Source organism: Acanthochromis polyacanthus, chromosome 4 (genome assembly GCF_021347895.1).
Source record: "Acanthochromis polyacanthus isolate Apoly-LR-REF ecotype Palm Island chromosome 4, KAUST_Apoly_ChrSc, whole genome shotgun sequence".
Taxonomy (NCBI): domain Eukaryota; kingdom Metazoa; phylum Chordata; class Actinopteri; family Pomacentridae; genus Acanthochromis; species Acanthochromis polyacanthus.
In genome coordinates, this window is record NC_067116.1 from 21,226,885 (window position 1) to 21,238,867 (window position 11,983).

The window sequence follows — 11,983 nt, forward strand, 5'->3', positions numbered from 1 at the left end:
CTCGGAGGTTGGATCTAATAGGTTATCATGTATGTTAAGATATAAGCGAAGACCTGGACTACCATCAAGTATATGGTCACTATGGTGATTTCTAGTTAATGCTGCATTAACAGATGCTTTGGACAACAACCTGAAAGCGTACCATTTATTACATCGTACAGATGTGAGTGTGACGAGACAACAACATAGACATCAAGCAGACATAACACATTAGTTTCCATTTGGCGCTGTATCTCTGTCCACCTACTGAATGTTATTTCTCCTTTTAGCTCTGCTTTTGGTCTCTACCAGGTCCTGTGGGAATACCCTGCAATTTAGCTGCTGAACACAACACTACATAATATTTAGTAGTTAGTTGCTAACTTGCTCTGTCTGTCTCTTGATCCTGAGTAAAGTGTGTAGAGTTGGGGGCGCCTGTATAGCTCAACAGGTTAAGCAGGTGAACCCTGTATAGGGGCTGGTCTCCGATGCAGTGGCCCGGGTCCGATTCCCACTTGTGGCCCTTTGCTGCATGTCTTCCCCCAACTCTACTCCCCATTTTCTGTCTATCTCTATCTCTCCTGTCAAATAAAGCCTAGAAAAGGCCAAAAATAATAATATTTAAAAAAAAAAAAAAAAAAGAGTGGATTATTGAAAGCTTTTTCTTTTCCTTTTTTAAGAACAGATGTCTGCCATTGTTGGTACTTATGTCGATGAGAGCAGTGAGAGTGAACCAAGACTAAAGCTGCCGGCCAGAAAATCTAAACAATGGGCTAAAAAATGCTGAAGTGCTCCTTAGTGCTGAGAGGAATTGCAGAGTTGGCTGATAATCGACTGTGGGTTTATCATCCTTTCACATCCCACAAAGTCCTCTAATTCATGCTAATGAAAAATACTGGCTATTAAAGGTTCCCGTACCTGTGGAAAACAAAGTCCCTGAGGGAATAGGCCATGTCAGGGTTTTAGAGGTGGGTTATTTAGAGGAAGTAGTGTGGCAGACTATTAGAGACAGATGGCTGTGATTGGTCAGAGGTTAAGTTTAGCAAATAGACAATCACAGCCTTGTTCTGAGTGATGAGACTCGGACACTCGGCGAATTTATGTCTTTTCCTTTAGGGGGATTTTAGTCATTCCAGCCTCGGTGTGAAGAGACAGACAGAGAGACTGTGTGGTCAGTGGGGCGGGCACGTGGCTGTGGCACGGCAACATGATTTGTGGAAGCAGAGTTCAAGTTCAGAGAGTCCAGACCTGGAGCGTGCCTCAGCCGGTCACACAGCCAGGTCAGACCTCAAACCTTTTCTACAGCTCATTTCAGCCAACTTTTTAATCCAAGCACTGTGCATGCGAATTATAGATGAAAACAATTACAGTAACAATGCAACACATTGTGATCTTTTAAATATTTAAACTCCTGACATATCATGACATAGTCAAACTTTTGGAAAACTATTTATTTTGAATTTGTAAGCTTGGAAAGTATGGGAAGTCTGTTTTTTTTTTCTGTACCGAAATGAAAAACAGATTTCACTCTGGGCACGTTGACCATAAAATACATTAATGTAACCCTGCTCTCAAAGACAGAAAATCATTAAAGCAACCCACAGAAGCAGGGATCACAGACAATAAACCGATAATGTTTTCCCACTATTTAAAAAGGAATATGGTCTGTGCTGTTAAGAGTGTATCTAATTGAAACATCAGTCTCTGACAGTCCTTAAACTAGCACTATGATGCCAAAAAACAAAACAAACTTGCATTACCAGAAATAAAGCTCACCATTAGGATATGACACCAGTTGAACACTGCTCTGTTGTTTGGTGCTAAGGTGCACATATGATTCTATAATAACTATACTTTATGAAACCATAACTACAAAACTAGAAAAAAACTGTAGATACAACTTTTAATAAACCAGATGTAAACAGCTCTGATTAGCAAATACATTTTTGTCTGGGTAGGTATGATTCAAACAGCAAAGCCAAGCAGCCATAACATTAAAACCAGCTGTCTAATATTGCGTAGATCAGCCTTATAGCACCTGAACAGCTTGGGCACAGACACAGACTACATCAGGCCAATAGATATCCTGTAGCACCAACAGCAGTAACAGCAGGTCCTTTAGGTCCTGAAAGTTGGGCATCAATGGATCTCACTCTATCAGATTGCGATCTGAGGAATGTCAAAGCCAATTTCAGCACCTTGAACTCTTGGTCATGTTCCTCAAATCATCCCTAAACAATGTTTGTACAATGGCAGTGAGCCTCATACTGCTGAGAGAGGACACTGCCATCAGGAAATACCACTGGCATAAACACGTGTACATGGTCTGCAGTATCATTCCAGTAGATGACACATGTCAAAGTAACATCTGCATAAATACAAGGTTTCCAAGCAGAACTTTCCCACAACATCACACTGCCCTCTCTGCTTCGCCTGCCTCCCATAGTGCATCCTGCTGCCATCTGCCCAGGTAAACAATGCACACACCCCTCAGCAGTCCACATTATGCAAAAAACAACATGATTCATCAGATCAGACTTGTTTCCTCCATGTTCCAGTACTGACAAACACATGGTCATTGAAGGTACACCAGAAGCTACAAGCAATGTGTTTTCTACCAGCATTAATGTCCGTCTCCAGTTATTGATGAATCCTAAAATCCAGTTTCTGAAAAACAGTGCCGCATATTTTTTTTTCCATGAAAGTAATCCATCCTGCCTTAAAATGTCTGAAATGTTACTCTACACTGTGGCCTTCTTCAGGATGCACGGATGTATGAAGCCTCAAATGACGGTCTAGTGCAAAATAGTACTACAGTATTGACTGTCTGATGACAGTAATCATCATCATGGTACCTTTACATCTTAGGTGGATTAGAATGTTTTGGGCAATGTTACTTAACACTAAACATGATTATTTTCTTATGGCATTTTAATTTCACTTGGTTTATTTGTGAATAATTTGCTGAATTAGCTAAAACAGACACCTATCCCTATATTTATTTTACTAGTTATAGGTAAAGACAGTTTTTCAGTTGCCTGTCCAAGAATTTTACTATTTGACCAAATATTTTGACATTCAAATATAGAATTATATATACCGCCACTGACTATTTTATTCACTCTGGCTTATCTGAAATGGATCAGAAACAAGAATCCTTAGATTTTTTTGTGTGATACTGGCTACAGCTCATGTTCTGGTTCACATTCAGGGTCATCTCACCTTGCGACTGAGAAAACTCATGTCTGTGACCTCCGGCGACCTCGGTGACAACCATGACCACAATGACAGTGCAGACCAGACCAGTCCTCCATAGCATTTCCATGGTTACTACAGTAGTTGCTATAGTAACAGAATTCAGTGCAGTGGTCCCCGGGCCTCTGTCCCAACATGTCTCCTGCCCTCTCGGATGCCCCGATGCCTAGCAGTGGGACAGCTCAGCGCTCTGTTGGGCCATGGCTGAGGGAAGATCCGGGAGTCAGCAGCACCTTCAGTGTGTCGGTCAGCGAGTGGTGATGGATCCTGGAGAAGTCCTCATAGAAGCTGAAAGCACCTGGATGGATCTCTCAAGGGGTGCAACAGCAGCGGTGGGTTTACGCTTCTTTCTGCTGCCCTGTAGAAGAGAAACTCTCAGTAACTACAGGAGGACAGCCAGGAAAGGGAGTGAAAGGGAGGGGAGAGACGGATTTAGGCTAAAATAGGAGGGAGGAACAAGGGAGACATAGTGAAACACAGACAGAGCGAGAGCATGAGATCCCATTGACCCATGCAGTTCCCAGTCTAACAAGACCAATCTACCCAGTTCAAATTCAAGGACCGCCCAGTCCCGTATTGTTTCTTCAGATAATCAATCTTGGCTTTGGCGAGGGGCATGCACCCTGTCTTTCACTCTGATGACCAGAGACAACAGTAAGTCCCAACCTGGGGCCCCTGAGGGCCCGCACTTTAAGCTGCCCGCCCACCGGAAAGAGTTCAAACACAAAGGAAGCCATTGATCTTCAAAAAAGCTGTGCTTAATGCCCAAACAGGGCTTGAAGTGGGTATTATGTCAGAGGGTCTGGGGGTAAAATGAGCCAATTTGAGAGGAGCAGCAGGCTGCCATCACCGCTACGCTGGCTGACTCTGGTGGTTGGTTGTACGGCTGAGTGATTTGCTGGCTGGCTGCCTGACTGTGCAGCTTACTAATTGGCCAGTGTCCTGTGTAGCAGACTGATGGAATGAGTGTCTATATGAAGCTTGTTTACATCTGAGCCAAGGAGTACTGTAATAAATATACAGACACAGCGTGATCGACAGATAATGTAGTAACTTTTAAGCACATAATAAAAACAAGCAATCTTCATATAGATCCCTGAGATTTTTGTTACCAAGATACACACTAAAGTATCTAACAGCTGTAAAATCTTCTCTACAGGGCTCTAGGACAGACAAACTACGTGATGATTTTCTCTATAAATTATCTCAATCTTGGTTTACTGTTTCTCTCCCAGAATTTCTTGCTGCTTATCAGCTAACATGACCAAACTGTATTGCACAACAAACGATTTCCTCTGCTTGTCGAAACATGGTGCCTACAGTTCCCACATTGCATCTGACCATCAACAGTTCATTTAAAAGGTCAAACTTTGGGGCTGAAAAATGAAGCCATCACTGAAGAGCCAAAAACCACAGTTCCTCAAAAGGCCATTTGAGGTTGCTCCAAAAGTGAGCCAATCCCCACAGAACCCCATGTTAAAATGTCCAACTTTACAACAGAAATAAACATGTTCACAGACTGGTACAAAAAATTCTTTTGGTCACTACAGCAGATTTTCTCATTTATGATGACTGTACATTGAGCTCATTTCTACAAAGCTCATCGGGTTAATATATATTAAGGGGCTTTATGTATTGAATATTTAAGGATGTAGCACCTTCTAGTGACAGGTGTGTACTGTCACAAGACAGTCCATGGCCCAGACATTCACGTTCCACATCTTTGTTAACCACGCCTGACGAACGTCAGCGGGGTTACTGCATTCGGTGCGGTATCTGGCTGGCTGGGTAAGTATGCATGTATGTATGTATGTGGCTATGTCCGTTCCAGTATCTCTGCAAGTGCTGAAGTCAGGATAATCAAACTTGGCACTGAAGATCAGTCTAAGGTCCCCTGCTCAGTTGTGGAGTTACAGGTCAGCAGATCAAGTAGGAAGGGAGATACGTACCATGATCAAAATTGATACATATTGCATCATTTGTTATAGGGAGGACAGGGTTTTCACCAGTAGAGGGTGTGGTTCTGCCCTCTACTGAGGGCTCGTCTAGTTCATTTTTAGATTAGCCTGGAGTTAGGAGGAGTCAGCCACTGCCAAGATGACAATGACTGGACACCCAACTTCCAAAGTGCTCTTAAAATACCTATTTTCGCCCATCTTTACTTACAGTCTGTGTTTCAGTTTAGTGCTAAACAATTAATTGACTTGAAATCAAAATCGCACTTTGAAGCAATGCAATTAGCAAATTGCAAAGGCTGCAGTTCAGGATACATATTATATAGCGTGTCTGTTTTCATGATAGTAAGTTTGTGCAATTCGATTGCAGAATGTGCAATAGTGAGATGCTGCTTTTGAACCATGAATGACATACATGTGTCACTGTCAGATTGTTTACAGAAAGTTATTACCATGCTCTCATTAGTTTATTTTATTACTTTATTCTATTATGAATATTACATTATTTATCTAACTAGACACAGTCCCGTCTTTTGTTCTATCCCATATGCCACTTTGTTGCAAGCAAGTTATATATTCTAATTCCAATCCTTGCATTAGAGTATAGAAGAGTTAATATTTTGATTGATGTGGCAATGATCCATCATATGTTTCAGATCAATTACACAGTAAAAATTTCACTAAAGCTTTACATAATAATGCCACAAAATCAATCAGCCCAAGTTCAGTCTGAGACTCAGGTATGCTCATGACAAATTCCTCACAATCACATTTCTCTGATTCAGCTTAAATCTAGTGACAAAAGGCTTTACAGCTACGAATCCAGTAGCACTCAACAGAACCCATAAAGGGCCTTTAATTGCAGCATTGCAAGAAATAATAAAGGACACATAGTTGTATATCATCTGCATAGTGTTGCACATTACCAATTTTTTGCAATTAGCAGATGATAATTACTGTTTCATACTAACAGAACTGAACTTAAACTGCTGAATGTAAAGTCTACAAAGACTGTGAGGCAGCACCCGCATGGTGCTCATTTGGAGACAGTTTAGCCAGCCAGGGATCACAAATTTAAATCTTGGCGAAGGGAATTTGGTTCATTCTCCACTCTACTAATTAGGCTGTCCTGTGTTATAAATAAACCCTGAGTTCCTTTTTAATTGAGCACTGCTCCCCTTTGAGTTCGTTTTTTACTTTGTGACCAACATAGAGCAAGTGTGCTTTATAATAACAACGGAAAATGACTTCCTCAGACCCACAGTGCCCATTACAAAAACAGACCAGAGCCAGGATCAGGAGTCACATTTTCAAGGGTGCTCTTCTCCTTGACTTGAGTTTCCTGGATACAGATTGCAGTGTCAGCTAAAACCCAACTCTTGCTATCCTCCAGTAAAGTCTGCCCACCCAGTTCACTCTCGTCCCAGCCCACCCTCCCACCAACCCTCCACCCCTCCCACCAACCCTCCATCCCTCCCTCAGAGCCGTCTGGGGAGAGAAGAGCGAGCGGAGACGCCACACTGGCCCAGATGGCTGGCGGCTAACCAACTGCAGCCAAAGGTAATCGGAGGCAGATGGGAAACCTTTTGGTGACGAGAGCAGGGGGAACAAGGTGCCTCCTGCAAAAAGGAGGAAAAAAAACAAGTGCAAAACCCGAGGGGAATGAGCGAGAGACAGCAGAGTGTAAGCTATGCAAGCCAGCTGGGAGAACCATTCTTGAGTGTTAATGCCCCAAACTGAGTGTGGAGGAATGAGCTGAAGGTCCTAATGTGCCCCTCGCTTCGTTTCAAACAGCAATGGGCAGGTACAGTAAAAGGAGAGCTCGCTTTAAAAACACTGAGGGGTCTTTGTACTATTGCAGCTTCCCTCATATGTGGAACAACTAAAAGTCTTTCTCTCTTCCCCTCCCTCAGGCTTTCTCCCAGTCATTTCCTGCACAAGCCAAACTCCCTTTCATTTTCATTACTTCTTCTGCTCCCGCTCTCAATTTATTGTGGGGTTATTAAACTTGCAGCTTGATATCAAGTGCTTTTCATTACCACTAACTCTCTGCTTGTTTATTTAAACCAGAAAAAGAGGGAGAGAAAGGACCCCCCAGTGCTGTCCCTTGGTACTTTTTAAGTAAAGCTGCTTAGAAAGATCCGTGGACAGCCTTCAACACGCATGCACCGCCTTGCACAGCTTTCCTGGTAAATTATTACTCCATTGCAAACCCCGCAGAAATACAGCCAAATTAAGAGCGAGCTGTCTCGCAGAGGTGATGGCGTTGTACATCTTCCTGAGGTCTGTTGTGCAAAACTTTCCCCCTGGGCTGTATCACTTCTGCGAAATAAAAAACTTATGTTTGTCAGCAGGCCAAGTGAGCACATACACCGACTCTCAACTCTCTGCTCGGTGTTTTGCTTGGATGAGCCACGAATATTGAGCATATAGCCGCAATCACGGCCAAGGAGGAAAGTGGTCCGAGCTGCAGACAGGCCACACAACTTCCAATGCTATCACAATTTGCAAAGAAGAAAGAAGAAAGTGAGGAAAAGAAAGGGGGCCGTTGTTAACAAGAGAGAGAAAAGTTGGACTGCTCAGCATAATTAGGTGAGAATTTAAGAGTGGGCCAAATTTGCAAAGTAATCAAGCCAGTGGACGCAAGACCATTTTGACAAGTCTTTTTTTCATCTTGTCATCTACCAGTGATGACTGACTTTTTATGCGGTGTAAGGGATGTACAGTGAATGTTATTCTTTTTTAAATACTGGAGCTCACTATGCTGTCCTTGTCTGTAAGTGTTGCCAGGGAGAGTGGAGCTATCCGAAAACTAGCACACTAATCAAAGCCATATGACCGGCTCAAACTAAAGTCTGTGTGGAGCGAACAGATGCTAAGTGTCCCTCAGCTTAGCTTCAAGTCTCCCCCCTCCTTCCCTCTCTCTCACACACGTACGCTGTCTGCACTTTGATCAGGGAGTAGCTCATGAAGCAGCTTTAGGTTCAGTTTATTATTTCATTAAACTGGCAGTGCGGCTTCTCTTTTCTAATAAGGCCATGAGGCAGTGAGATCAAATGGCTCGTAAGACCAATGTCACAAGTCAGACGCAGCATTTTCAGCCTGTCTCAGCAGCAATTGTTCCCTCATTGGAAAAGAGAGAAGCGTAGATTGGAGCAGATCTCCACACGTAACCCTGAACAGGTGAGAGAAAGGACCGGGGGATACATCTCAGACTAAACTCTCCGTCTGGTACGAAGACAGAAAGAGAAAGAGGCAGGCATTCCTTTCTCAATTTCCCCAAATAAACAGCGTGCAGATGAAAAGTGGGAACATAAACAGGCCGGAGAACCTCGGATGTGCTCCCCTCACTCTCAAAATGTGCCTCTCCAGTCTGAAACAATATTTAGTGAGAGAGAGAGAGCTGACTCGACACAAAGTGAGTCAGCCAACAGCACTGGGAACAGCACACATGGTAGTGGAAGCTTTTCTCCTTCTCTCTTTCATCTTACTCATTTTTTGTGCAGTTTTATCTGCTTTGGAGCAGCTGACAGCCGGAAAACACCAAAAATACTAATTCCACTGTCACATAAGACAAACAAGACAAGCAAATCCAAACATTTGAGCATCATGCCTGTTTGGGATTACTGCTCGAAAAATGATTTTGACAGTTGTTGCCAGTTAAGTATTTATTTCAACTCTTCTTTTACGTCACAAACAGAGCTTGGATGCAGTGCTGTGAATTTCTAGGTTGGGAGAAGATGTGCACAATGAGAGATGCACAAATCTAATTTGACAAACAGGTAGGACTCGATGTGGTCAGTTCGGTTTAAATGAAATTCAGTTGGCATCAGGTACCAAAATATGATCCCAATGAGATTAACACAGACATTGATGGATTTTTAGATTGGCACAAAAAGCAGCACATTAAGTTGATGTATGAGAGGAGTAAACAGTTGGAAACCTGAGAGAATATACCCAGGAAATGTCTACCGGCATCATTTGCAAACTACAAACCCACATCACAAATATAATCTCCATCTAAATGTAGCCAAACAGAATCAGAACATCATGTATAGATATGAAAAACACACAAAAAAATAAACATTGGACAAAAAAGATTAAGAACAATACATGCAGACACCTGCAGACTTCTGCAAAAGCAGCAAATGTAATGACTCATCAATCATTTCTGCTGTTCAGTGAGGGAACACAGTCATACATGTGTCTACATGTCATTCAGCTAATTACTGCACATCTGTAAGTCTAAAAATTAGGCTTTTATGACTGTAATTCGTACAAGATGTTATATACAGCAGGGTTTAAACGTTTCCTGTGATAATTGCATAATATCTTCAGTAACCTGTTGCAGAATTACTGCTGTCTTTTGCACTCAACAAGCTGCTCCCCCAGCTGGTATAGGACACAATGCCAGCCTTCACTCTTGTTCCTGATGTCTGCTGACAGCCACATCATCTCCACACACTTACACTGACAGCCCTGTCATCAGCCCAGGAGCAGACCTCCGCCACAAGTAGCAGCTCCAGAGGACAACAGCAGTCCAGTGGTGGAGATTTTAGGAACAATGCATTCACATATGACAATGATAAACCCACAGAGGTGCATCTCATGATCTACTGACACAACAATGACTGACTGGAAGATTAAGTAAGGCGGCATTCAGAGTCCCTGCAGGAGTATCTGTGCAGGAAGGAGCGTTCAAGAATTGACAACAGCCTCCTTCCAGCATCATGTCAAGGGCTCGTTTACTTTCAGAGCTGTGCATGAAAACTCAGAGAGAGTGTCCGGGCTGGCTCACCTACCTTGCCGTGTCCCCTTGTAGCAGTGTCCGCTGTGAGTCTGTCCTCTGTCCTCTGCAGCGAAGCGAGGAGGAGGCGGCGCCGGCGGTGGACTGAGGAGACTCAACTTCTTCCACTTCACAACCAGAGAGCTGCAGACTCATGCCAAGTTCCCCGAGATGGAAGCGAAGCACAGACGGATACACTTTCAAAATAAAAGGGCCTTCATTTACAAAATGGTACTGGTTTATAGTCTGGATTAGAGACATGTCTCAAATAGGAACCTTATGTATGTTTTATCAGTTCATCTCAATCATGACTCTTAAACCTCTGGACACTGTTAAATATAGAGTTCATGACTTGAGCTGTATGTCAAGTTTGGATGGCCTTCATTTTCTGTAGGGCGTGACAGGCACTGGACTTTTTGTTTTTTACCCCCTTGCATTACCTCATTACTGTCTTTTAAAGGCCCGGTCACACCGCCCGAACTTTGCTGGAGTGTTCCTGGAGCGGTGAAAAAAATTCATCACCGCTCGTAAGCGTTCACCACCGTTTAACAGAAGTTGGCCCCCGTTAAAGCAACGCCGTATACGCTCGGCCACCGCTGATGTTTCTGGAGGGGCCCTCCTACCGCTCCGAAAGTTTTGAGCTGCATAAAATATTGCGAGCGGTGAGGAGGGAGCAATTTTCCCCCACGGCAAAGTTCACCCCTGCTCCACCAACGCCCAGTCAAGGTTTGGCACCGCTAGACGCAAGTTCGTGGACGCTTGGGTCCTCTAGGCCAACGCAGAAATCTTGAATGCTGGACCACCGCTGCTTCGCCAGCGTTGCCCGGGCAGCGATTAAACGTTGCACAAACTTCGGTGGAGCGGTTGTAAGCGTTTTACGAGCGGACACGGGGTTGCTGGAACGGTGTCGGGCGTTGAAGCAGCGATCCATGGCAGCGATGAACTTTGGTTTGGCGTTGGTATAGAGGTGTCGGAGCGGGACCAGAATTTGGCTATAAATATGGGGAGAAATGGACCAGGAGCTCATTTGGAATCGAGCTGCCGTTGAGTTCAGACCTCATCTATATCGAATTTGCTCAAAGTTACAGTAAAACTGTATCACCATGGATGCTGAGAGACTTGCTATGATTGGTGCACTAGTCCAGCAGCAGAATCAGAACCTCCTCAGATTGCAACAAGCTGTTGACAGAAGGAGAAGAGAGAGAAGAAGGAGAGACAGAGTTGTGTGGGTCAGACAGTGGATACTGAGAAGGCCTGAACATGGACTGTATGACAAGCTGATGGTGGAGCTGAGGAATGAGGATCTTCAACTATTGACTTCTATCAAAAATCTATCAGAACTTGTATCAAAACGATCTGTTCAGCTCCGTAGTCACAAGCGGTATGCCGCTAAACCAACTTTATACCCCCGCCAAGCCAATGCCCGCATGCGCAGAACGCCGCTATACCAACGCTCGCGTCACCGCTAAACCAACGCTCGCTACCGCTAAAGCAACGCCGGCTTCAGCGGTGCACCGCTAAACCAACATCCGTGTTTTCGATTTTTTTCCCATTTTGTGCGCGGTGACGAGCGTTGTCGAAATTCGGCCCCCCCTCCCTACCGTTCAAGGAACGCTCCAGCAAAGTTCGGGCAGTGTGACCGGGCCTTAATGTTGAGCTTTACATACACTCTTCAATGATTGGATTATAGGTGCTGGCTTTCTTCTACTGAGCTCATAAATCCAGTTTTACTCATGATGTACCTGGAACAACCTGCAGAACAATCTAAAGCTGAACTCAGTTTTATCCTTCCTGGAATTCATGATTTTAATTTCATCTTATTTTACTTCCAGCTGTTCATGTTTTAGTTGACTGGTTTGTCATGCGCTCATTAATTGCTGTTTTGTTAGTGTACTAGCTTTGCCTTGTAGTGTAGTACTGTTATCTAAGTTTCTTAGTTTTGTCTGCATCTTTGATTTACGTGCTCAGCCCCAATGAAAATGAGGCCCTCATATACATATTGTAAAAT

General features: G+C 43.7%; 1 protein-coding gene across 2 annotated transcripts in view; it reads right to left on the minus strand.

The window, feature by feature from the left end:
* adamts10 (ADAM metallopeptidase with thrombospondin type 1 motif, 10) overlaps window positions 1–10,128 on the minus strand; it is a 56,086-nt gene extending 45,958 nt beyond the window's left edge. The window contains exons 1-2 of one of the 2 annotated variants that reach the window (XM_022201537.2): window positions 9,992–10,128; window positions 3,202–3,592 (exon numbers count right to left, since the gene is read on the minus strand). In XM_022201537.2, coding sequence (XP_022057229.1) covers window positions 3,202–3,304 — 103 coding nt within the window. In that variant the 5' untranslated portion in view covers window positions 3,305–3,592; window positions 9,992–10,128. Of the gene's footprint in view, window positions 1–3,201; window positions 3,617–9,991 lie in introns of both variants that reach the window. The other variant, XM_051947543.1, reaches the window with a different exon arrangement.
* Window positions 10,129–11,983: the final 1,855 nt, after the last annotated feature.